We start from the raw sequence: 27552 nt of genomic DNA, 5'->3' as shown, positions 1-27552 counted from the left end.
TCATCCATGGAAGCTTTGTACCTTGGATCAAGACGGGCCTCTTCATAAGTGGTAGGGATACTAGAAGAAGAGAAGGCTTCCAAGAAGGTGACATGGCTAGAACACAATCTGAAAGTGATTAAAAAGTGTACAAGAGGTTGAGAGGTAGTGGAGTCGGGGCTCCTTACGAAGGGCAATAGGTCTTGTGTCATATGGTGGGCCAAACACGACAGGAAAAGATGGAGGAGAACTTACCTTAGAACCATCAGCATATTCTACAAGAGAGTAGTCACCAATGGGAGAGGAAATCTCAGTGGGTTGCTCATTACATATAATAGGTTGATGTGGTGGAATAAAAGGTCTTGGCATCTCTGTTATAGGCCCAAAGCCAGGTGGAGAAATACTAAAGAAGAATGGTTGTTCTTCAAAATGAAGTTACATCTGTTGAGATAAATAATTTTTTCATAGATAGAGAATAAACAAACATAATCTTTTTGAGTTTAAGAGTAACCAATGAAGATACATTTAACTGCTTTATGACCAAACTTATTTTGGATATGGGAAGTATTATGCATGAAAGAAATACATCCAAACACACAAGGAGGTAACAGAAGGTAGACAAATTTGTAACAAATCTGGAGAATGGTGTTTGGACCCTATAAAACACCATAAGGTTTCCAATTATTAAGTAAACAAGGAGTGCGAATTGCTTGATGCCAATAATATTGAGGTACATTGATTGATAATAATAGTTCTTGCAACCTCAACAAGATGATTATTCTTTCTTTAAAACCCACCATTCTATTGAGGTGTGTAAACACAAGAGGATTGATGAATTATGTCTTTCTTTTGACATAAGGACTGAAACTGAGAAGAGAAAACCCCTTGGCATTATCTGACTTGAAAATCTGAATCTTCTCATTAAATTAATTTTCAACCATAGCACAAAATTATTCAAAAATAGATAAAACTTTTGACTTGTCCTTCATTAAGTAATCCAAGTTAATCTTGAATACTCATCCACAAAAAATCATAAAATACTTGGAGTACAAAATATTTGAAACATGGGTTGGCCCTACTTTATCTTGCCTAGGAAGAAACACAAATCCATGATGCAACCAAGCTCACAAAACTCACAATTTAACTAAGTAAGAGATTTATGTGGTGGAACCAACTTTTTCAAATTAGCCAATGAGGGACAATCAAGTCTAATATGCCACTATTTTGCATCTAGATCGATTGTTACTACATCTATCAGAATGAAAGTGTACAAGAAGTAGAGAGGTTTGTCTTGATGTCTTGAAAAACACAATGAGAGGAACAAATGTAACAAAACAATTAAATTTTTTTTTTGTCATTTGACTAACTAATAGGAGGCTCAATGAAAATTGTGGAATAAACAAAAAGTTTTTAACTAATAGAGAGGAGGATATATGAGAGGTATTAGTATCCTAAACTTTAGTCTCGGACTCATCTACAATAGATACGAATCGGTCCATAACATAAGAAGATAACGAGGTTAAGTTGCCAACTTTACCAGTGAGATGCTCAGGGGCTCCATAATCAATAATCTAAGGTGATGAACTGGAACATGAACCAAGAGAATACATACTTGTACTAGCAATAGTGGTTGTATGTGTACTTGAGGGAGCAGTTATCAATGTCTTGAATTTCTATAAGAAACCATAGTCCTCTTATGTGAAAGTCACTTGCCCTTTAGAAGAGCTTGAAGTGATCTCTTTACAAGTTTATAAGTTTGGTATTGATACATGATTAGCTTTGTAAATATCTGATCTCAACTACATGATTATTGATGCCTCAAAAGGTACACTTTCTATTTTGACCAAAATTTGAGATAGTAGTAGAATCACCACCTCTTCCTTGGCCTCTACCACCAAATGAATCTCCTCTTCCTATTCCTAGATTACAATTGCTAGGAATATGGCTGAATGTTCTAATTGTTCTGGCTAAGATATAGGTTGTTTGTGTGGGTCCTTGAGCATTACAGCACAAACATCATCAAAAAAAGGTTTAGTAGAAGAGCTAAGTACTTGAGTTTTGTAACTTCAAGATAGGGCTTTAAGTTGTCAAGGCATATGGTAGAAACATGTGCTTCTCTTTGTCTTTCTCGAGTTGCAATGTCAGTAGAGTATGGTTGTACACTTTTCCACTCTTGTAAGAGACCCAAAATTTAGTGTTGGAAGACATCTCAAAGGAGCATTAAGGTAAATACCTTCCCTACGTCAAGGAAATGGCAATGTAAATTAATGGTATTCTCATAAAGAAGGCACAAATGTGTAATTAAAGAAGATGATATACGTCTACTTATGTCTTTTCGTTTTTAGAGCTTATAGCCCTAAGGGCATTGTAGTCATTGTAAACTTCATTTCTCAAATATAAATAGAGCTCTCGAGGCAAGGGGTAGATCTCTCTCTCTCTCTCTCTCTCTCTCCATCTCCTTAGCTGTCCCTCTCTCACTTTCTCCTCTCTTCCTTCTTCCATCTCATTTTCTTCTTCTCTTCTTTTTTCTCACCTCTCTCACCCTCTTGGTCAAGTACCTTATCATGGGATCCTAAATATAACATGTTATCAAAGTTTTAGGTTTGGGATCTCAAAATTATGAAGCTAGTTAATCAAGTTTTTATCAACTCTCTCAGTGGAAGTTGAGGTATTGAACAAGGTTTGATTTTGAACCTCCTTTGGCTCACAAAGATAGTTTTTTCTTCTCTTATTTTCCTTGAGATGAATGCTACTATATATATCGAAAAGTTGAAGGTTTATTAAGCATGTTTTGATAAAAAAAAAAAAAAGATAGAGTTACTACATCTTATATATTAGCTTCAGTTTGTTGATATCGATGTATTTAATCCATGCTATCTTTGGTAAAAGAGATCAACTTTTAGATTGATATAACGTGTGCATTTATGGTTCTTTATTTGTTGAATGAAACCTTGTGATTCCATTGATGGTTCCATGATACTTTATGATTGAAAGGTTATATTTACATACATTGAAAGTTGTTAAGAATAAAGGTTGATATCATAGTTCATTTTTTTATTTTTATTTTGAACTCGTAAATGTGCCTACATTGGTGCAAGATTTTTTTTTTTTTTTTTGAAAGGATACAAATTGTTCTTTCATGTTGGGAGATCTTCTATCATTAAGATTGGCTCTTGATTTTCTTTCCTCAAAGTTTAAGAGGAAAAAAGGAAAGAAAATGTCAAAGTTTCATGATTAGTTGGTGCATGACTTATAGAAGGAAAATTCCTTCTTTAGAAGATCCTCAAAATTGATTGAGCTCTTGAGTTTTGGTATAATTTCCTATACCTTGATGTTCTCGTTGGGTTGTATCCAACGAATTGACAAGATTAGAAAGACTTACATAAAAAGGATTTCAGATAATAAAAAAGGCAACAAATGCTAGTTTTTTGGGTTAGTTGTTGGCGCCAAACCACTAGAAGGAAAAAGTTCCTTCTTACAAGGGTATCTAAGATATTTGTGATCTCCTTGATTACTAATTATCTTGTTTAATTATCTATTTGCCTAAAATATTTAAGGCAAGTCAAGGATTGAGATTTATTTGTTAAAGTGGCAACTAAGACACCAAAGGAAGCTTTCCTATTTTATTTTTGGAAAGTGGTTGATTGAAGAAAGATCTTCATTGATTTGATTTCTTGTTAAATATTTTCCTAAGTGAGAAAACAATTACAGGTCTTACCTATTTGTTGATCTTGGCCAACAAGTACTCTCCTTATGTAGTTCATGATTAGTTGTTGCAAAGTTTACATCTTTGGTTTTTGGGTTAGATCTTCCTCCTTTCCCAAATGAGTTCCAACCTACGTTGGCTATCTTTTTTTTTTTTCCAAGTTGGTTCACTCTTGGGTTAAGTAAAGTATTATTGGTTCATTCCTAATGGTTGAAGATCACATGGAGAGTAAGAGTGACTTTTACAAGATTACCACATACCCTTGAAAAGGTTATCTAATTACTTGAGTTGATCCCAGTTAGCTAAAAGGTTCCTCATTACATGGGACCTCTTAGGACATCTTACTAAACCAGCTCTACCAATTGATGAGGAGGACACCTCCTCTATTAAGTGGTTAAAGAATGATACATTGGTAATTAGTTGGTTGATAAATAGCATGGAGAAGCATGTGACCAATAATGAAGTCTATCTTGATACGACCAAACAAATAGGGACACTTGTGTAAAGTTGTACTCAAGTATAGAGACCTCCATAAATTGTATGATGTTATTCTGAACATGTTCAATACCAAACAAGGGGACAACCTACATGAGTTCTTGGCACGGTTTCGAAGGCTGATTCAGGAGGGGAAAATTACTCAACCCTACTCCACTGATATATCGGTTTAAAAAAAGCGGTTGGAAGCCTTAGCAGTTGTTATCTGTTTAACAAATATTAAGTCATACCTTGAGGTGGCCAAGACTCAACTTCTTGACTCCTCGGTACTTCCATCATTTGATGACATAAGTGTCACCTTACTTTGGATACTAGACCATTCTTCCACCTCTTACATTGGGGTGTCATTTGTTATATACTCAAGTAACAGGGGTAAACCTTCTACAACCAAAGGGTGTGGTAGAAATTACAAAGGAGGCTGAGCAAGAGGTGGTAGGACTGGTTCTAGTCCTTCGAAGTCTGATAACCAAGTTTGCACTCATTGTGTTGGACTAAATGATTTAGTGAAAGCATGCTAGAAGTTGCATGGCAAACCAGACTAGTTTACTACCAACAGGCCTCATGTTTTGTATGTTCCCCAATTTTCCATAAACATAGTCTATTAGCCAGTTTCAATTGCTCCATCACCTGCTCACCTTCTTCTTGTGTTTTTCAGGATCTAACAATGAAGTAGGTGGTTCGTGCATGCCATGAACAAGGGGACATTTATTACTTAGACTTGTCTCCAGGTAGTTTCCACTTCTCAAATAGAGGCAAGATTATGGCACAACTGATTCAGACATCTGTCAGTAATGTCTCTTCAACAATGATTTCCTTTTTTGAAAACATTGCCTAGTTTAAATTGTGAAGTATTTCAGTTGAGCAAACACCAAAGGATGACATATTCTCCTCGAGCTGAAATTGAAGGTGTTGCTTCTTTTTCCTTAATTCACTCTGATGTATGGGGACCACTGAGTATCTTGAATATTTCATAGGTTAAGTATTTTGTCACGTTTGTGGATGATTTCACTTGAGTCACATTATTGTTTTTGTTTTAAAGAAATGTGTAAAAAACTTAGTTTGGGAAAAAACATACAAGTTTTTTGTTTTGATAATACTAAAGAGTACCTCTCTGGTGAATTTCAATCATTTTGTCAAGATCAAGGCATTATCCATCTGACATTATGTGCCTACACCCTTAAACAAAATGTTATAGTTGAAAGAAAAAGTAGACATCTCCTAGAGGTAGTTCATGACCTGCTTTATTCTATGCATGTGCCCTATTTTTACTGGCCTCACGCCGTCATTACTACCAGCTTCCTTATTAATCGGTTGTCTTCTTCAGTACTTAATCATAAATTCCCCTATTTATTGTTATTTCCTGATTAAGACCCATCTCCCTTCCCTTGAAAGTTTTTGGATGCACATATTTTGTTCATGTCACATCCCCCCATAAAAGTAAGTTTAATCCTAAGTCTTTTATGTTAGGAATTAGACATCCTAATTCAAAATTAACGAGAACAATAATAATCATAGAAGAGGAAAAAACAAGCACGAAGAACACAAGATTTATACAAGTTTGCCTCAAGTTGAGACTATGTTTTGTCTTCCGACGCTGCAGTAATCAACTATGAAGATGAAATAGTTGACAAGAGTAATCACACACTTGTGTTATTCTCTAACCACTCTCAGTCGCAACTAATGATCTTTCTTCGATGATAAACTCTAACAACGACGCCTCCAAATTTAAAGAAAAAAATAGGGCAACCGTAATACAAGTGTGAAATCCCCAAACTACCCTTAATGAAACAACAATCAATATATAATGGACCTTTTGGGGAAGTGTATTACTGGCAGTTTATGTAGATGATATTGTCTTACCTTGTAGTGATGTGAAAGGAATACAAGAAGTCAAAACGAATATATGCAATGAATTTAAAACAAAAGACCTTGGACTTTTGAAATATTTTTTGGATATTGAGGTCTTTCAGTCAAAACATGAGATTATCTAATTTCAGAGAAAGTATGTTCTTGATCTGCTAGAAGACGCAAGGATAATGGGATACCGATCAACAGATACTCCTATGGATGCTAACATCAAGTTGTGTGCAAGCACTATCAAAGATGTGGTTGTGGGAAAACATCAAAGACTTGTTGGAAAACTCATTTATCTTACAGTAACCAGACCAGATATAACATATGTCGTAAATGTGGTTACTCAATACATGCATAAGAAGTTGTTCATTGGGAAGCTCATGAGAGAATCCTCCGATAGTTAAAAGGAGCTCCCAACTAGGAGCTTTTATATAAATGTTACGGTCTCCTCAACATTGAAGGATTTGCGGACACAGATTAGGCTGGATCACCTGATGATAAGAAGTCCACTTCTGAGTATTGCACCTTAGTTGGAGGGAACTTAATTACTTGGAGGAGTAAAAAGCAGAATGTGGTTGCTAGACCCAGTGCTGAAGCAGTATATAGAGCTATGACACATGCAATCAGTGAGCTTTTATGGATCAAATATCTCCTTACTGAATTAGGTTCCACAAAAAGACTCATATGGAACTCTATTGTGACAACCAAGTAGTCATTCACATTACTTTAAATCTAGTCTTGACAAGAGAACAAAACATATCGAAGTAGATGGTCATTTCATACGAGAAAAATTCCAAACTAGCATTATATCTCTCAACATGTTTCATCTGAAGGACAAACTGCAGTTATACTCATAAAGCATGTCACATCCAAGATACAAACTACTATATGTCGAAAAATGGGAATTTACGACATTTTTTCTCCCCGAGGGGGAGTGTTGGAAGACATCTCAAATGGGCATTAAAGTAAATACTTTCCCCACATCAAGGAGATGGCAAAGAGTGTAAATCAATAGTTTTCTCATAAGAATGACACAAAGGTGTAATTAAAAAAGATGATGTATATCTATTTATATCTTTTTCTTTTGAGAGTTTGTAATTCTAAGGGCATTGCAGTCATTGTAAACTTCATCAACTATAAATAGAGACTCGAGGCAACGGGTAGATAAAAAAGTCTCCCCTCTTCTCTCTCAAATTCATCCTAAGACTTTTCTCTCAAACTCTCTCTCTCTCTCTCTCTCTCTCCTTTATCATCTCTGCTTTCTTGTTCTTCTTTTCTTTTTCTTTCTCTCCTCTCTCACCCTCTTGGTCGAGTACCTTATCATGAGATCTTAAATCTAACATTTAGCAAAGTATTCATGGAGATTATCACCTTGCTTGATCATATACATCTCTTAGAAAATATCATAAATTTTCTGAAGACTCAAGAGTGGGCTATAGGTTAAAATAAGTCTACCAAACATCTCTAGTTGTATCTAAGTGAACAAAATTGTAAGGAAGGGATTCATCCATGCTATTTATCAACCAACTGATGACTAAAGTGTCTTTCTTCAAACACTTATAATGGGAAGAACCATCTTCTTCAAGAGAAGGTTGTGTCAAGTGTCTAGCAATATCTTTTATTATAAGAAACTTTTTGACATATTGGGACCATAATGAATAATTATTTAGCCCCTTAAGTGGAATGATAGTGATTCTTAAAAAATCATGTTTGATGAATTCATACCCAACTTTTTATGAACCTTCAGCCATAAAAAATCATCAATTACTCAATAAGAAGAAGAATAACACAATTGAGTAATTAGAGAAACCAACTAAAGAAATTATAAGTGTTGAAATCAATTAGATAAATGAAATTCCAGAACTAGTATAAAAGCTCATGTGCATGAAGAACACCATAGATGAGCTATAAAATGACAAAATACAATCTCTGAAGTTAAAAAAAAAAAAGCTTCCTTAATTACTCCCTTGGTGCCCAAGAAACTGTTAGGACATGAGGTTTTGTTTAAACACTTGGGATCAAACAACTTCTCATTCAACCATTAGATTAAAACCCTATTTTAAGGTTTAATGACTTTGAGATTATAAGACTCCTTCAAATTCTACCAACTTGTGATTAGAATTTATAGAGTTTGAATTTTATAGTATGATTTTATGACATAAATCACACTGATTTTGAAAGGCAAATAAGCACCAAATAAAAGTCACTTTCAGCCTTATAGCTATCAAAGACAAAAGTTTTTTTTTAGGGATTTCAACACTCGACTTGAGAGATCAACAAGAGGACTGGGATGGATGATTTTGAAAATTAAAACACACAAGAAAAATACCTAAACAATCTGGTTTATAACAAGGACTTGCTAGACTTTTTTCAACACATTTGCTTCAAAACGTGATGGAGGACGACTGTCTTTCCATGCTCTTTTGCATAACTTTAGAGTAAATTAACAAACCCTAAAATCCCTGCTTTGAACCATGTTACATTCACGGATTTCATTCTTGAAAGAGCTGGAGTTGAAGTGAAGAAGAGGTAAGAAGAAGAAAAAAAATGAGAGAGAAAGAAGAGCCTAGAAAGAGAGGAAGGAGAGAGCTCAAGTTAGGGTTTTGAACCACACAAGGAGTGTTTGAGTATTAGCTCCTCCTCCCCATGATGTCTTATTTAAAATCAAAGGTAGATACATGATAAATATGAAAAAGACTTAAAAACATTTAGTAATTACAAAATATGTCACTCAATCTCTTAATTACAAGATACATTATTTAGTGCTTCTACAGCATTCTAGAAATATTTATCCTATAATTTCATATACCAACAATAGATTTTAACAAAAAAAAAAAAAACTAGTATAACAATTCTAAACACACTAACACCTCCTTAATTAATAAAATATATTACTCTAATATGAAATTAGACAAAACCATGAAAAGCAAGCGACGATAATGCACACTTCAGCCCCATCAGACATTTCTTAAACCTTTTTCAGGCATCACGTTGTGACCCAAATGTTACATTAGAATCAAGTCTGAACAACACTAGGTGCTCAAACCGCTTTAAGAAAGCTGCATTTTCATTCAAAATGGCCCTGTAAGAAAGTTTCTTTCATTTTTTGCCCTTTCCTAACATGCCTGGAATTCTGTATTAATTTGGTTATGAAATTGTGAAGTAAAAGCAACAGTTTGCATGATTATCAATGTAGAGTATGTGGAGTCATGGAACGAAACACTTCCATCAAAAAAGATTGTTGAATGGCTACTTTGACTAACAAAAATTCCACAAGCATACTAAAAAAGACCCAAGTAACATTCCAAATCGTCTACACTCATTAAGTTGAGCATGTCATCGTATGTAATCCTGCATCAAATCAAAGATTCACAAAAACACGAGATTTACATGAAAGAGAAAAATACAGAAAATAACAACAGTAACATACCAAGCCCTATAACTGCACTTAAGTGGCAATTCTGCAAGGAGTCGGAGTGAAAGCAGTTGATCCATGGAAACAAAATGAAAGAAAAATATGGGTAGAAGAAATTCTAATAGGGTCAGCAATTCTGATAAAAAAAAGATCGGGAAGAAAGAAAGTAACGGAGATAAGTTCAAAGAACAAAAGGATGCAGCAAATCAGAAGCATGAAATTACAAAAATGATAATGCTACTGTCAGTCTCTCACTTTTTAATTTCAGGCTTACATTATTCAATGTGCTTCTACAGTTACACTCAATTAGGCTCTTATAGCCTACTCATCATAATCCAGTATTTAATCTTATTAAGCAAGATGAAAAATAGATCACCAAAGCCAAAAGACAATCCAAAATTAGATGAACAACCTAAATTAAATGTTAGGAATGTTTACCTAAATGAAAAACTTCATTCTTTTCAATGGATATAGAAGCTTTCCTTTGGGCTCAATCACCAAACCTAGCATTTTCATTAGTGATTTGGGGTGAACTACCAATGATCAAGACAGTGAATTGAAGAATGATTCATGAAGTTAAAAAACACCATCTTGGCTCCAAACAAGAGGCAATATCCTCACATACTGTCCCATCCAAGAAAATAACTAAATAAATGTAATCACACATCAGTATGGGATTGCTCTTGAGAAGGAATGCAGTGTTCTTTTCTTACTTTTTGTGAGCATTTCCTGGTACAGACGTAATGCTAACTTCAGTTGCTGTGCCATATGATAAACATGATTGTGCATATGGATGTGGGGATAATAAAAAATGCAGAAGCGCAAGGATTTACCATACATATGAAAATGACTATATTCCATAACAGAAGTCTTTCTGAAAGGAAACACAGAGACAATGCAACATTGACTGGACAATTGAGTACAAGGAAACCTGAAGCATTAATGAAAAATTGTTATTGATTAAATTAAAAAATCAAACAAATAACAGGATATTTATGTCAAGTTGCCGCCACTCTGCTGCCACAAGTTAATTATGTCAGTTGCCTGATTGAGAAGGATGATCATCCTCTTCTGAGAAATCCATGGCTTGCTCTCGAGCTTGGACTTAAGCTCTTCCCATGCATCTTTTCTGGGCCAAAAGTAGTACGGACTTAGCGGGACTGTTCCATGACCTGGTATAACTTGGTCTAGTGCGAGACCAATATTTTTCTCCATCCATATGAACTTCAAAACAAGCCTTGGTTTCTCCATTGGCTTAACAACTACTCCAAGCTTCTGCAGATTTGAAGAAAAAGGATATTTAATCCGAAGATGAACACCCAAATAGGTATGACACATAACCAGAATTTCGTTTAAAACCCGAGCTCAATGAAAAGAAAAGCGAAACTTGCAAGAAAAAGGTTTAAAAAATCCAATAATCCGGACAAAAAGAGTTCCGAGTATGAAACAAACTGCATAAACAACGCAATCTGTAGCAGAAATAAATTCTGAACATAAAAACAGACTTTAAAGAGAATGAATGTAAGAACAGATAATAGCAAGTGACCGCTGGTGGAATGTGTAATCTGCCACCTCGAAACTGTGAAGTCCGTCGGTGACAGGGATGAAGAGAACAAACAACCATACAAAAAATTGCAAGGAGAACTATTAAACAATAAGTAATATAAAGTAAGGAAATCAAAAGAAAAGGCTCCTTTACTTCTTCGGGTTCGGATACTTCTGGGACTTCTGAACTAGAATCTTCGACCGCTTCAACTGCTGCAGTTGCTACCCTCACTTCCCTCTTGGCTGGTCTCGATCTTATCCTCAAATCAGACGAAAATTTCACAGAAGACGACGGCTTGAGCTTGAGAGATACCGATGTATTGAGCGAATTGCAGGCAAGCTTCTGACAAGGGAAAGAAGAAGGCGATTGAGCGAATGGAACAGCATTGGTTCCAGCCATCGCCATGGATAACATGTTCCTCGTCACTATGACAAAACTCACCCTTTTTGGTCCTGAATTGTATAAGAAGAGTTTGGAGCTCTTAACGGGAATCTGCTTTCCTGCGCGTATTTCCTCACCTTCGGATAAGGCGCCGCGCTGTTGCGAGGGGTTTTCCCACGAGCGTAAACCACTCAACTGGTAAGTAAAAGATTCGCATTAGAAAAAAAAACAAAAAACAATTTACCAAAGATCTTGTTTAGAACCCGTTTGGGCACCCCTAGGGAAAGTGAAAATTCGAATTCACCCTCGCATATCGTTAGTGCAAGCTCACGGAGAATCTAAAAGTTAATAAACTATGAAATTCACTTTCACTCGCTCCAATGTAAAACGAGTGAAAGTGAAATCCGAGGGTTTACCCAGTTCAATCATTTTCACTCGCTCGCTCTCTACATCCTCATCTCTCTCGATACTCTGTGCATCCCTCTCTCTTGAATATTCTCTGCTTCCCAACCATCATTCCTCTCGATGCTCTCTCATGCCACTGCTCGACCTCACCCGTGCCCTCGACCTCGTGGCTGCCCCCTATCTCTCTCGCTCGCCCTCGACCTCACAGTTTCTCCCCTCCCTCTCGCTTGACCTTTTGCCATTGCTCGGCCTCGGCCTTGTTGTCCCCTGCTGCCATGCTGCTTCTCTCTCCTCTCACCACCCACTCTCTCAAAACCGAACCATGAATAATTTTATTTTTTATTATTTTAAATTTATATTACACTAAAATATTTCTTACTTTATTAATAAAATATTATATTATATTTATTTATTATATTCATCTTTTGACACTATATTAAATTACTAAATTAAAAGTAATAATTAAGATATTATAAAAGTGAGAATTTGATAAGTATCTAAACATTATAAAAGTTTTTTTTAGTATTCTATATTTATAATTAATTAAATTAATAATTTGAACCAAATGCAATTTCTGTTTCAAATACTCTGGCTTTTTCTGTTTTAAACAAATCTAATGGTGAAATTATACATTGTAGTCCCAACTTCAATTTCTTTGTAACATTCACGCATGCATATTAGTGCATATATAAATTATTCAGTGCTTTAGGGTTCAATACTTTAAAAACTTTTCTTATTTTTACATTGAAAATCATAAGATGACACCTCTTCTTATTTAAACATTTATCTGAAAAAGTGAAAGGAAATCTTCCTGTACAGTCTCAGAGCCATAGTCTGATAATTGCAGTGGTTTCCTTTTTTTTTTACTGCACAAGCACGTTGTTATTCATCAGTGACTCAAAACATGATTTTCGTCATCCATACAAAACCAAAGCTCTCAATCTTTAGGGAATCTCATCTTTCCTGAATTTACAGCAATTCAACCACATCGACTTGCAAAAAATTTGCCTCATAAAATTAGATAATTTAGCCACCCTGTGTGCCATATTCGAATTCAAAATCCTGAAAAAAAATCCCAACAAGTGAGATTTTTTACCACTAAAGCACCAGAGGCAGCTGTGCTCCGTTTCCAGGTCATGTAGTAACTGCACCAAACTCCAGTCCGAGATACATCCTCATCGGTCCAGCGCAGCTCACACCCACTTTGTTAGACAGTCAACATCAAGTTCTTGGGAGTGGATGTTCCATGAACCAGAAACTATGTTTGTTGAAGATGTGCAACCAGACAAATATCCATCAACTTTGGACCAATATAACGCTGTAAGGAATTGAGCAACTCTATCAATCATTTTCATCACTTGACTCCTCCTCCGCTTCCTTCAGCCACTGCATGGAACATGTATATTATCTTGAATTGGAAAGATTTTCTCTAATATAAAAGCAGTTTCCAATTAGTATTGCAACTTAGAAGGTATGGTGTTCACTACAAGAGCTTGCCAGAAGGTTTACAAAAGAGTTTGCTGCTCTCAAGTACCAAGCATTTTTCCATCAATGGAAACTTTCCTCCTGATTATTTAAATATGGTAAATAATCACAAAGACAGATGGGTACTCCTACCTGGATAAAAGTTTCTGACTGCTTAAGAAAAATCTTGTCTGATTCATCTGCTCCAGCTTTCTCAGAAGCCCAGGACAAGATCGAAGGTTCTGTTACAATTTCCTGGTCGTATAATTCTTCTAGAATCTATGAATAAGAACAACCATAGATTCCATCAGTTCAATTCAATACTATAAAAACAACTTAAGGATTTGGCAATCATATGAAATAATTAGAAATTCTGCACAAAAAGCATTAATATAATAAAAAGTTATTGTTCTACTCTTGGTAGACCCTGGTTAAAAAGTAGTAAATTTGCTTTAAAGAAGCCCTTGCTAATATCACAGATCCTAGTAATGTTGATCGATAGATATTAGCTGACGATTGTGTATATGGGAGGGATGAAATTTTGTAGTAGTCTCCATCCAAGTGTACAACATACTTTTGAAAATAATGGAGAAAATTCTTTGGCAGACTCTGAGCTCATCTCTTCAAGCTTCATTATAATTTCGATCTGGAAAACCAGCAAACCAGGAACATATAAGATCAGGGTAAAATGAAATGGAAATAAGAGAGAAAAAAGGAAAGGAAAGAAACTGTGTCCAATTGAACCACTTCAAAATGCCGAATCATGCAAAACAATATACTACTCAAATGCCAATGAACAACCACTGAAAAAGAGTTTCCAATGCTCCTTATTGTTGACTTGTTAAACATCTTAGGGGTCTTGTCAGAAGTAGTCGTTGTTTCTATCCTAATGCTTGAGTTGAGCTAACTACACAAATACTCTTCTGCTCCAACAGTAACCAAAAAATATGATAAGAAACTGAGATAGACTTCTCCAAAAGTATAGAAATTAAAAAAAAGAAAAAAAAGAACAGGAAATGAAGAATTCTTTTTAGTTTGAATGGTGAAATGGGAAAGAGGAATTCACCCCATGAGTGAACAACAACAAAAAAAAATCAATGTCTTTAATAAATAAAACAAGGAATGGAATTTAAATAGGTAATCAGGGATCATCTGATAATAAGAATAGTTCAAATTGATTAAGAATCTAGTTCAGAGCATTTAGAACTCAAAAACACAATCTATTGCAGAAAAAAACAATGAGATATGAACCCAAAACCACTAATCATAAGACACATCACATACCTTATCATCCATATCCTGACAGAAATGCTTCAAAAGGCCTTTCCATCTGCTGAGCACATCCCTTACATTGAGAAACAATTCTCCTAAGATAGTTGTTCAAAACAGAGTCAAACTTGTGAATTCTACTGTTTATATATTCTGGTATAAAAGAATAGAACCATGCTTGAAATAAAAGAAGTGACAATGATAGCTATCTTGATATTTAGAAGTGAGAAAGGTTGTGAACCAGTAAAAGTGTCTCAGCATATTTTCACCCATAAATCTTACAGAATACTGTAGAACTCCAATAGATCTGCTTGACAATATAATCTTCTTTATGTAAGATCTAAAACATAGGTTGCGTCAACATTATAGTAATGTCTCATTTCCATCTTTATCGATTATCCTCGAGAAAAAACAATTAAAAAACATTGAGACATAGTTTTAAGATTTTCAGGGAGAGATTTGCTGGCTATAACCATGCTGAGGGTGACTCTAAAAAATTGTTGGCTGGAGCATCAAGAAGAGTGACCCTCACTGGTGCCACTGCCATTGTTATCAAGAAATCTTAAATTTAGCCAACAGCTTTTTTTTTAAGTGGTCCCATGTTCCAAGAGCGCTAATGAGTTAGCTGATTCTTATGCTAAAGAGGAGGTGACCATCCAATCCCTTACTGTGAGCCCTCCCCCAATCAATTAAGCCTTTGAACTTTAATGAAAAGTGCATTCTCAAAAAAAATATATATATATATAAATTAAAAAGAAACATTCTTCCTGTCCTTTGAAACATTCACCAAGTCACCTTACAGAAGTATGTAGACTACTGCTTTCCATGGAGAACAATACTTCCAAGTATTATATTTAGTTCCTTATGTACATACATGTCCTCCAGCCTATTAAAAAGATTATTCTAACAGCCACAAAATAGAGAAGTTGTGAAGTAGTGGTTGGAAGCTCCTGGGACCCTTCCCATTGTATGCAATTCAGAGCAAGACTATGCAGCAGCAAATCAAAGAAAAAAGATGAGAACTTACCATTCCTATTGTGAGGAGCTTCTAAAGCCAATTTCATGATTGAATAAAATACTGCCCCAACAACGTCAATAGTCTCAGCATTGTAGGACATCCTAAGAATTATAATAACAAACGGCACAAGTAAGAAGACTGAAATAGAAAACAGAGTATCTACAGTCAACAAGAACTGTCACAGGAGGTCCAATCACAAGCCAACTACACAGTTCAAGAAAACAGACTCAGCATATAAAACTGTAGACAGAGAGAGAGTTCTCTGAACACTAATGCTGATTGTCTTACTAGTGTTAACCTTCAAACCTTGCCAGAGGACATACTCTTACTAGTGTATACATAGTTTCTTTCTTTTATTAGAGATTTTTGGAATTTGTTCACTTTTTAGAAGGAGAGGTCCAAAAACAATTAAAATTAGAAAGAAGGGAACTGTATCAATGAAAGTTTAATGAAGTTCATGTCAAACTAACAGTCACAGTTTAAAAGGATAACATTTCTAATTTTTTAAAATACCAACACTCACAGGCTGACAATTTGCTACGGTAGATTCTTCTTCTTCTTCTTCACTTTGATCTTATATTTTGAATGGTATTATAGCAAGACTGTTTTGGAAGTTCAACAGAAGAAGTACAAGTTCTTGACTCTCGGTGTCCAGTTCCCAGATATAGGTGTCTTAGCCTGCACTTAAGGAAGTAAGTGATCTGTGCAGTTTTCATCCATTGTGCTGTTTGACCGTACAAATTGTCTTTTATTCACATTTTTTTATGGATCTTTTCATTGCCAAATTGAAGACAAGAAGATGTTTATTTGAAGTGTTCCCATTGAGATTGAGATTACTTTTTTTTTTTTTTGAAATGTTGATTTTTTATTTCAAAGAAAGAAAAGATATATCAAGGGAGACCTCCCCTAACAACAAGAGATTGAAGGGGGGAAGCAGCCGAATTACCTGATCTAAGTTCACGAGACCAAGTACAAGAAATGGTGGATACAATGTCCAAAATATCAAGAAAAATCTGTCAATCACGCCATGGGGGGAAAGATGGGGTGGAGCACCATCCAATGACAATCTTGGAGTCTCCCTCCACGATAAGGGGACCACTGAAGCAGTTCTGAAAAATTCACAAGCTGTGAAGGAGACGGGAAAGCTCAGCAGTAATCGAATCAGCAATCCCGAGAGGGCCAGAGTAAGAGAGGATGACAGTGCGCCCTGGATAAAAAATCACCCCACCAAACCCATCCAAACTCGGGTTCCCAAAGAAGCTACCATCAAACTTCAACTTATAATATCCGGAGGAAGGAGGCTCCCAAACAGCAACTTGGCGGGGAGCAGTGAGATTGAGATTGAGATTGAGATTACTAAGACAAATTGATGAGTCAAGCTATTCAGTCTACTTATGACTCAATGAACATTGAGATTACCTCCATAAAACTAATGGAAGAATTTATTACTTTGTGAAAAGTCCATAGTTCATGGTAAAATCAGTTATATTCTACAGCATGCATCTGCAGAGGAAAAGAAGCCTGATGAGTGGGCCAGAAAATAGTTCAGTGACAGAGTGGCTTACAGGTAGCTTGGAAACTCATATAGGGCTATTTTAAGTTTATCAGGGATGCCAATCACTAGATTTAAAGTCACGTAAAGAATTGGTGAGCATCTAGGATTTATACAAGTGTACTATCAGCAATCCACTTGGGTAAAAGGGCCTTAGTAAGTATTACAGGACCTCAAGGATCTAAATGTTATAACCTAGTAACCAAGAAAAAGTACTTCGGTTCAGATGTTACCTCTTTATAAGAATACTCCATACTTCAGCTCCTAGTATAATAGTCTTACCCCAGACATGCCTCCTCCACTCCCTCCAATCATTTTGGCGGATGATCAAGTTGTTAAAATTGTAAAATAACCACAGATTTACATGAGATGACATTGGCCAATCACTACTATAGTTGATGGTAGTCTTTCCACTCAGACAACCCCCCTCCGGCAAAGATTCATGTCAAGAGGCATTCTTTCACCTACTTCTTCATCTACATGTAGTTTTTCTGGTCTCAACCTTCCCATTGACTTTGGGACGGGAAGTATGTAAGATCTAGTACTTGTACAGAAAGTGTATGACTTGTCATCCACTGTCAGCTGTTAGTCTCTTTGCTCCCTTACCATAAAGACTTAGCTTCATCACTGAATTCCATTTTGGTCCTAATTCATTTCAAAGAGACCATGAATCATCCTTGGTGGAGGATAGCCTTGTGGGATGAGATACAGGCATTAGAATCTCTTCACACATGGGATGTTAAGGAACAGAGATTCATGTGTGCCATTGGGTATTCATCATCAAGTATTAGCCAGGTGGTCATTTGAATGTTTGCAGGCAAAAGTGGTAGTCAAGCAGTTTACTTAGATGTACAAGATTGATTATTTTGAAATAATTTTATCCAATTGTGTATATTAGTTCTGCATATGGTCCAATTGTTGTCAACTTGATGTAAAGTGTATGATGATCTAACAAAAGAAGTATATATAGAACAGCTACCATGGTTTGCTGATCAAGTGTACCAAGTTGTGTAGGTTGAGCAAAGCAATTAGGCTCAAATAAAGCCTATGAGGATCGTCTCACAAGTTAATCATAATTTCGAAGGAAATTGGATTCAACGGGTTTCAATGAAATTATTATGTGCCTGCACTTCATCAACCAATAGGCATCATGATGTTGATGGTGTGTTGTAGACGATATCATAAAGCAGTACAGGTGGCAGAGAAGAGACAAAGCAATAGAAGGAGCCTCCAAACCAAAGATTTGGGGTAATTTAGTTATTTTCTCGATAGTGACATTGGGAAGAAGCAAGAATAGTATATAGAGAAAGTGTGTTTTGGATCTCCTTGTAAAGCCTAGTACGTAAGGTTGTTAGCCTATAGACACTCTCAATGACATTGATATGGATTTACATGATGAGTGTAGTCCCTTCACACATGAGAAAAAATATTGCTTTTGCAGTCAAAGTTGTAAATTAGTTTAAGGAGAATCTGAGTTCATTTGGAAGTTTTTTTCTTTTTTGAAGAAAAAGAAAAGTGGATTTTATTCATTTCAAGGCCAAGAACAAAATACAAGAATCAAGCAAAGAGGTCCCATTCTCAATGAAAGGAGACCCCTTATTATATGCTAAGGAATAAGCCAAAGAATTAGCTGATCAAGGGATATATCTCCCAAGTATAATAAAAGAAGGAAAAAATGCCTATAATCTTCCAATGGCACCAGGGAGGGTCAGATCTTACAGAGCACCAACCAATCACCACATCGGAGTCTCTTTCAATCAGAAGCTTGCCACTGAATTGGTCCAGAAATAGGCTCAGCCCATGGAGAAAAACTTGAATCTCTGCTAAGACAGAGTCGATGCCCAAAGGTCCTGAGAAGGAGTCTAAAACATTGTCTTTGTTGTTCCTGATTGCACTTCTAATTCCCACCTTTACTGGGTTGCCAAGGGCACAGACATAAAAGTTTAATTTTAGGGACCCATCGAGGGGGAAGAGAGTTCCTTTGCCTTGGCAAATTTGCCTGCAAATCTTTTGTGTTCCTTTCCAACTATAGGCCCCAAGGAATGTGAAATAACAAGCTGAGAGAAGGATTCTACCCATACCAAGCATCTGCATATCTTTACCCATTTAGCCGATTGCATCTAGGCTGCTCAGGATATATATGAAGGCCTAACTTGTTGAAGAAATTTGTCCAAACTACCATGCACAAGGACAATCAAGAAGAAGGTGATTAATACTCTCCTCCACCTCGCCACATAAGGGACATTGATGATCGGGGATCACATTTCCTCACCTCTGAAGGTTGTCTGCTGTAAGTAGGTTGTTGAGGAGGGCACTGCACTTGAAGAAACAAGCTTTGGGAGGGCCTGACAACTTCCAGGTGATAGCTGCATTGTGGAAGATTGGGTCATTCCATCCTTTTAGGTGGTTATACGCCGAGGAGATGGTGAATTTTTCACTATCTTCTTGAATCCAAATTAATTTATACTCCATATGAGCTCTTATTTTAACTCCATCCAGAGCTACCAATAGGTTGCTGGCCACTAATGCTTCTTCATCCTTCAAGCCTCGTCTATATCCGAGATCCCAATTGCCACTTACCTCCATAATTCAGAAACTAAGGCAGCCTGGTTAACAACCAGAGTTCATCGGGAAGTTGCACATAGAATTTCAAAATATTTTTTTTTAAAATGAGAACTCCAAAGTATTTGAAGATTCTAATGCACATCTTGCTAGGTCTCGAGTGGATTGAAGATCAATGGTGAGGTTTAAAATATTTTTTGAAGACAATTGTTGTTACATGGAAAAGTAAAAAGCAATATGTTGAGTAATGACCGATACAGCTATACGCTAAAGAAAAAAATTTCATTGCTTTGATATGAGATGCTGTGATAACTATGAAGGTATGCACTTCTCATGCTCAATCTAAAGACCAACTAAAACATATTTACAAAGGCTTCTAAAAAACATCAAGGGCTATAGTGGTAATTCTCATGTCTTTAACTTCAAATATTAGAGAAGGAAAAGATTGTCTGAACCATATCTTCTTCCCATTTATTTCTCTCTTTTTTTTATCCAAACCTTAATTACTTTTTTTTTTTTGAATTAGTCTCTCAGACAAATGCCTCATTTTACATGCTTTCTCATTGCTCCCCTTTGAGTTAACACATTATGTAAGACAGTTGCTGGAAAAACAAAATACGAAGCTATACCGAAGTGACTTAATTTCCAATTGGACATGTTCTTGCTGCACACCAGGAACTTCATGGACAGCCCTCAGAAAGGTGGCCTCAACCTGATAAATATAACCAAAAATAAGAGTCTAAAAATAAACAGAAGTATCAAATTAAGAATATCTTGATGCTTATATAATTACCTCTTTCTCAAAAGAAGTATCATCACCCTTAAACTCCTCATTGGTATCATCATCGGAATCAATGACAGAGTCAGGCTTCAACTCTCCATATGCATGAAGAGTATTAACATCTTGGGTAGACAAATCCAGATTAGTGTGTGTGCCACCTACTAACTCAGAAAGTTTATCTGCAGAAATCGGTGCAATTGATTGCTTCCATTCTTCTCCATGGCCCACGTCCGAAATTGACCAAACGTAACCAAGTCCAGAAGCACCAACCTAGAAATAATAGTTTTGCAGCCATGGATAAGAATAACATCCTCTTGACAGTTGGACTACAGCTTTGATCAAAAGTTGTATTCCAAAGTTTAAAACACTAGCAGAAATAAATTGAAACCATAAGAAATAGTAAAGAACAAGACAAAGGACTTTGAAGAAAAAGAAGGGAAAAAAACACAATGAACAGAGACAATATGTGCAAGTACGAGATGTCCTGATAGATAAGATGCATGACCCTCTTAATTAGTGAATATTGCTATTTTTTGAGAAAACGTTAATATGCACATATAGTGGCCACACAGACCAGATGAGCAGCAAAAATCTGCATGAGAGTCTTTCAGTAAAGAAAAAAATAAGCATGAAAAGAGCTGCACAACAGACCAAAACAAGATTCCAGATTAAGCTCTCTGTAAACATGAGAAACAGCAATGAACCAACTTTCTTTTCTCTTTTCTGAATGAGATTTTTATAAGAAGGAATTAAACATAAAAAGGGCTGTCCTACCATGATCAATAAAAAAAAAGCAAGCAAGGTAGAAAACTGGAAGCAAATCAAAGGAAAGGAGGGAATACAGCAGCCCACAAAGGAGAAATTAGCTCACAGTAACATCTAACTACAACAAGTTAATTATAACAGTTTCACCACAGAATGAAATACATAAACAGTTTCTCTGTCCATTCAAAACACGGCCAACATCTTTTACAGTTCTAATAAATGAATCAGTCCAGAAAAGGCAGTCCTACACTTCAACTGCTTTTTTTGAAAAAGTAAAGTTACAACTTCTTTTATAAATGCTTCTTGTTTCTGTACACTAAAAAAATTGAGATAACAAGAAAAATAAGAGATTGTGAACTGTGAAGCTCACCGCGGAAAAAAATAAAGTGCACATATAAAAGCAAACAAAATCTGGTCAGGTCCAGTCACCTCAGATGTTCCAAGAGATTGGGGGTCAGATAAGTCCAACTCAAACTCTCCATTCGCCATACCAAGCACACCAGCAGCTGCAGTAGATTAAGATTTTCATTTAATAACACGAAATGGACATATATGAAATTTACTTACCCTACCAGAACTTTTAAGATAAAATGAAAAGCATTATACAGATCTAAGATCTTGATGGAGTAGACTAGACAGCTGGTGAATGAACCAAACTTTGATGATTACGTTGGAGAAGCAGGCATTGACATGCAGTATGATTTTATGATCAAGTCATAACTGCATGCACTAACAGAATCTCATTTCTGATTGTCAAGTCTATTTAGAATTATGATAGATTACTAAAAGAAAAGCTAAGTACAGCAGCACCTAAAGGGCAAACAAATACAAACAAAAAATAGAAAAATAGAAGGCATCAAAACATATCTAAGCAGGATGAATGGAGAGGATTCTAGAGGTGTTGCCATGTGGTGTTGAACCTACTGACTTACAACCACTGTTCCTGGAGTAGGACCCTTCACCTCCAAGAGTCAGAATGACCAAAAGGTGCCAATGCACAAGGTAAATGTTACCTCAAGAGTCCCTCATAACAACAGCAAAAACCAACTAGACCAGATGTTAGGAGTCTTTGTGATGGGCTAGTGTAATAAGCTAAAAAGGATACGGAGCATGAGTTGTTCCCCCCCATACCTCACCATAAGCCAAAGGCTAACCAAATATTGAGATCCTAAATTGAAACCAGTTGCTAGGAAAGAACTCTAGCAACTAAATTAGATAAAAACTAACTATTTATGGATTTACTATCTTTAAGACTTTCCTAAAATTGATTATGAATAACGGAAACTTACTAACCAAAGACTTTTCCAAAAAAACTAGGAAACTATTAAAAACAAAAACTTGCTGAATTTCCTTGATAGGAAGTACTAAAGCAAAGTATTTTCCTAAAACAGTGACTTACCAAAAAAGTTAGTTACCTTTAGGTCTTCCTCTTTTCCTTTTTCTCCCTCTTTCATAAACCTTCAATGGTTTACGATGGCATAGTCTGTCCTCATAGTTTTCAGATATTTCCTCAGCATTAGAGCCATGTAATACACTTATGTTCAAAAAATAGAGTAACTGAGTAATTTTTTTTTTTTTTTAAATAGAACTGAGTAAATTATTTGGCATGAGTTGAGTTAAATCGGTGAAGTTGTGGAACCCACTCTTGTAAAAAGCAAGCTTAGTAAAAATTGGAACCATGGCCAGAGTTTACCGGTGAATGGAGAGTGTTTGGCAAGAGATTAATATGTATCACCCTTGACTATGGATGAGAGGGAGGCTCATAAGTAGAGAGAAGAAGTGAAGTTAGCATGTTATCTTCATACCCTAGGGCCAGAGTATGAATCCAATTGACCATAAGCGTTAATTAGTAAAGAAGAACCTTCCCTTGATGATACTTGTGCTCTTTTAAAAAAAAAAAAAAAAAAAAAAAGTGGCAGAATTTCATTTATCAAAGGCAAGTTACAAAATTTGTATTTCTTTTTGTTAATATATACATCCTTTCAAAAAAAAAAAAAAAAGGCAAGTTACAAAAGGGTCAAGGCCCACGGGGAAGATTACCCAATAGGAGTATCTTCCCCAATAGGAGTACAAGGCCAAGATACCCCAGATTTTGCTAAACCATCAGGAAGATGAGTAGCTGATCAGAAAACATGTTTCCAAGCAAAAGTGATAACACGTAATAAATGAAAAACTTCATCATAAGCCTATGTCACCAAGCTGGGACCAAACAGCCTGAAAACCAAGAGATGACAGTGAAGGCATCGCCCTCAACTAATGAAGGAGCTGTAAATGGAATCAGGCACCACGCAAAGGAGCACTAATCTCAGCAGTAATTGCCTCACATCTTCCAACAGCCCCATGTAAACCAATTTAATGAGACCTTCATGATCCTTAAGAACCCTTCAACTCCTACAGGCCCTGGATACCAATAGAACTGCCATCAGAAATCAACTTGTAGTGACCAACTTGAGGAGGTTCCCACGTAACTAAGGTGGGCAGAGAAGTACTGCAAAAATATGCTAGATCAGCCCACTTACATCTGACAACAGATCTAGGATATGAGGAGAAGAAAACAAAAAAGAAAGTCCATGATAGTATGGAATAGAACACCTTTTCAATGACACACAATAATTATGAGCTGAAACAGCTATTACTCCTGTTATAAAGTCTTATAACAAGACAGATGCCTCCACCATCAACTCTAATTCCATTCAAGCTACCAGAGGGTGAACTGGTGGTCAGAGAGGTGAAGGCCAAGAACGAGGGGGAGAACACAAGGGAGGTGATGGTCATGGACAAGGTGATAGGAAGTGTTGTGCATTTATGGTTGCACTAACCATTTAGTTGACAGGTGCTGGGACAAATTTAGTAAACTTGCATGACCCAAAAGCAGTACAAGAAGGTGGAAGCGCTTCAGGTGTTGATATTGAGTTTGATGTGGTGTCAGGCATTAGAGATGAGTTTCAGAAATTGATGTGCGCAATTGGAACAAATCTTTTTTGACTGATACATGGGTTTAGGGGCATCTACTTGTATGACAACTAAGTCTCATCACTTCTGCTATGCATCAATTGATTTCATTAGAGTCCATTACATTAGCAAATGGGTCTAGTTCTTGTGTGTGTGGTGAGGGGTTGGTCTACGCCACTCTTTCCATATCATTGTCATCCTATCTTATATGCTAATAACGTTCCAATGGGTCCTTTGCCTGTGAGTCATATTACAAAAGCCTTGAATTACTCAGTTATATTTCTCCTTCAATTTGTGTTTTTCAATACCTCTACACAAAGCAGATGATCGGTGAGGTATATGAAAGGAATGGATATATTATATGGATGCTGTTGTTAATCGAAGATCCAGAGCACTGCAATCATTTGTTTTTGTATCAGGGGCCTTGTACCTGGCCCTCTGTCTTCAGTTAAGCTTCACCAATTATTTCCATTAATGAGTCCGACAATGTCTTTTGACTATGAAACATGACAATTAAAGAAGCATCATCATTCAGTTTTTCCTCCTAGGGCCAATAACAGGAATGATACTCCTTTTAAGTTGGCCCATTTAATGTAAGGGGCCCACTTTGTGTATCAAGTCATTTTGGTTATAATTTATCACTTTCATTGATATTTGTAGTAGGGTTATTTGGGTTTATATGTTGAAAAACAAGTATAAAATTTTCAGTATTCAAAGCATGTAATAATGAATAAAGAGCATGTTATAATGAATAACAAGTCAATTTGGTTCTCATACTTGTGTGCTTCAATCCGACAATGGACATTAGTATATGAATAATTCGTTATTGGATTTCTATCCCTCAAATGTCTCCTACATAAACATAGTCTTTATACCCCAAACCTAGTGGAGTTGTTGAAAAAAAAGTTAGACAAATATTGGAGAGTTGTTGAAAAAAAAGTTAGACAAATATTGGATGTTATTCACATTTTGTGGTCTTGGATGTTATTCATTTATGGGAAGATATTTTGCTAATGGCTTGTTACTTTCTTTTTTTTAATTAAGGATGTATAAACTATTAAAATACAATGGCATGTTACTTAATCCCATGCCTTCCTCAATTTTGAAAAATACAGTTCCTATTTGGGTCTTGAAAACAGATATCCAACCATTTTCCTCGCCTCCTTGTGTATTCAGGTGTGATTGTTTTGGGCATTCGTTTGGAACATCTACAGAAACTATCACTCCTGTCAATCAAAGATGTCTTTTAAGGGTACTCTTGTCTGCAGAAAGAATCCAAAGTGATATGATCTTCTTGTATTTGCTGCACTTTTTGAAGGTATTCCATATTACTTTAAGTTTGAAATGTCTAGCACGAGGTCAATTCTTCCATCTATCCCTCCTCCAGTTTCTGTTGTTATTCTATCACATTCTACTCATGAGACAGTTGCAGAAACCTCAAAAAGAAACACTTCAGAAAATCAATTGGATGCAGCTCCTCCGCCATCATTAAATTCATATGGGGATTCTACTTCTAGTCTTCCTCCTACCTTGATCTTCCTATCACTCTTATACAAGGCGTGAGATCCTCTACTCAGCACCCTATGTCTAAATTTGTGTCTTTTGACCTTTGAAGAAAGAGTACAGTTTCATAACAACAGCGTAAAGGCAGACAGCTAGAAAACAAGGGGAGGGATTCCTTACAATGAGGGAATGGTAGGAAACCCCCTACTTAGCAAGGAAGTCAGCCAAAGAATTGGCTGACCTCAAAACAAGACTCCATCCAATTACATCATCAGTGAGGTCCATAGCTTCAAAAAATAGGTTTCTCGACCTCCAAGGATGAGGATTTTTCCTGTTACACCAATTGGTAACCACTAATGAGTCCCCCCTCAGTGTCCCTCCAATCTCTCATTGTTAGGTACCCCCTTTCTCATGCTCAATAATTCTGTTAGCCCCTGGGCTCCTTAATAAAATTAGCACTTTCTGAAAAAATAAAAAAACACAAAAATAAAATCCCCTTCCACAATTAGTTGACCTTGTAGTCGGCTTTTAAAAATCTTTGTTCAACATCTTTTGACGATTTATATCCACCATATCAATCAATTGTGTCTTCTTTGTCCAATTCTTCTACCTCAAACTCTCACCAACAAGTCTTATCTCTGAAATAGAAGTATACAATGGAAGAAGAGATTCAAGTGTTGCAGTTTAGACAGACATGGGTTCTTTGAAAGTCGTTGGTTATTGTGGAGTATCTGCAATTAAGTATAATCAAAATGATACTATTGAGCAATATGAGACCAAGTTAGTAGCCGAAGGTTATATCTGATCTTAGAAGTTGATTATCTAAAGATCTTTTCTCCAGTTGCTAGGTTGAGTTCAGTGCAAATTAAAATTTTAGTTATTCTGAATAAAGCCTAGTCACTTGATACAATTGTTGTGAATAATGGTTAGTCACTTTATCAATAAGATGTAAAGTGTTTTTCTATATGGTTTATAAAAGAAGAAATAAATATGGATTAACTTCTAGGCTTTGTTGCTAAGAGAGAAAATGATAAAGTGAGCAGATTACAAAAAGCAATCTATGATCTAGAACAGAGTCCTCAAGCTTAGTTCAAAAAATTCAATAACGTGGTAGTGTCCTTTCAATTTATACAAAGTCATTTAGACCATGTAGTATTTACCTCAAGCTAGAAATTAGAGCAATTGTGTTAATTGTTTATGAGGACAACATTGTCATCACTGGAAGTGATTTGCATGGCATCAAGGATAACGACATTTTCAAGTCAAGGATTTGGAGCACTTGAAGTATTTTTTTAGTATTGAAGTTGCTAAAAGCAAGTCTAGAATTCTGCAATCTCAAAGAAAGTTTGTCACTCATTTTCACAAGAAAAAAAAAAAAGCAAAGAAAGAAGAGCAGGTTACTAACTTACTATCTTAAATAAGACTAACTAAACCAGTTGAGAAGCCTATGGAGTCTAACGTTAATTTGCATAATGATCAGAGATGCGTCTGGAAGGATAAAAATCAATATCGAAGGTTGGTCATAAGGTGATTTATACACTGTGGCGAGCCCACATATTGCTTATATAACGAGTGTTGTAAGTAAATTTGTGACAAGCCCAAGACTCACTCTTCTAGATGCTGTTTACAGGACAATGAAGTATATGAAAGGGGCACTTAAACATTGTGGGCATTTCAGAAGCTGGTTACATAGAAACGAAGGTGGATAGAAGATCTAGTGATTATTGCACCTTTGTGAAAGAACTTTGGTCACTTGGATAGGTAAAAAACAAGCTATGGTGTCTAAATCAAATGTTAAACACAATACAAGGCCATAACTCATACTATTAGCAAGTTGACGTGGGATAATCTTGGGTAGTTGAATCTGGTTTGCAGTGGAAAAACCTATGGTGATGAGGATTGATA

General features: G+C 36.0%; 2 protein-coding genes across 2 annotated transcripts in view; both read right to left on the bottom strand.

Moving 5' to 3' along the window:
- Nucleotides 1-10251: 10251 nt before the first annotated feature.
- Nucleotides 10252-11539, bottom strand: LOC137963841 (small ribosomal subunit protein cS23-like). The gene is made up of 2 exons (XM_068811056.1): nt 11149-11539; nt 10252-10724 (listed from the first exon to the last, which is right to left on the bottom strand). Exons 1-2 carry the CDS (start codon nt 11407-11409, stop codon nt 10443-10445), a joined length of 543 nt encoding a protein of 180 aa, XP_068667157.1. The 5' UTR covers nt 11410-11539; the 3' UTR covers nt 10252-10442.
- A 1081-nt stretch (nt 11540-12620) lies between these two features.
- The window catches only part of LOC137962410 (uncharacterized), a 55614-nt gene continuing 40682 nt past the window's right edge, over nt 12621-27552 (bottom strand). The window contains exons 8-15 of the mRNA XM_068809259.1: nt 21622-21698; nt 20440-20697; nt 20276-20358; nt 15542-15633; nt 14530-14612; nt 13820-13891; nt 13399-13524; nt 12621-13167 (exon numbers count right to left, since the gene is read on the bottom strand). Of these exons, the coding sequence (XP_068665360.1) occupies nt 13123-13167; nt 13399-13524; nt 13820-13891; nt 14530-14612; nt 15542-15633; nt 20276-20358; nt 20440-20697; nt 21622-21698 (836 nt within the window). The 3' untranslated portion in view covers nt 12621-13122. The remainder of the gene's footprint in view (nt 13168-13398; nt 13525-13819; nt 13892-14529; nt 14613-15541; nt 15634-20275; nt 20359-20439; nt 20698-21621; nt 21699-27552) is intronic.

Source organism: Aristolochia californica, unplaced genomic scaffold (assembly GCF_029961685.1).
Source record: "Aristolochia californica isolate CCGP_79_NKW_82.1479 unplaced genomic scaffold, dmAriCali1.0.hap1 SCAF_4, whole genome shotgun sequence".
Classification (NCBI taxonomy): Eukaryota; Viridiplantae; Streptophyta; class Magnoliopsida; order Piperales; family Aristolochiaceae; genus Aristolochia; species Aristolochia californica.
The sequence above is the reverse complement of the archived record's forward strand: the minus strand, read 5'-3'. Positions and strand labels throughout refer to the sequence as shown.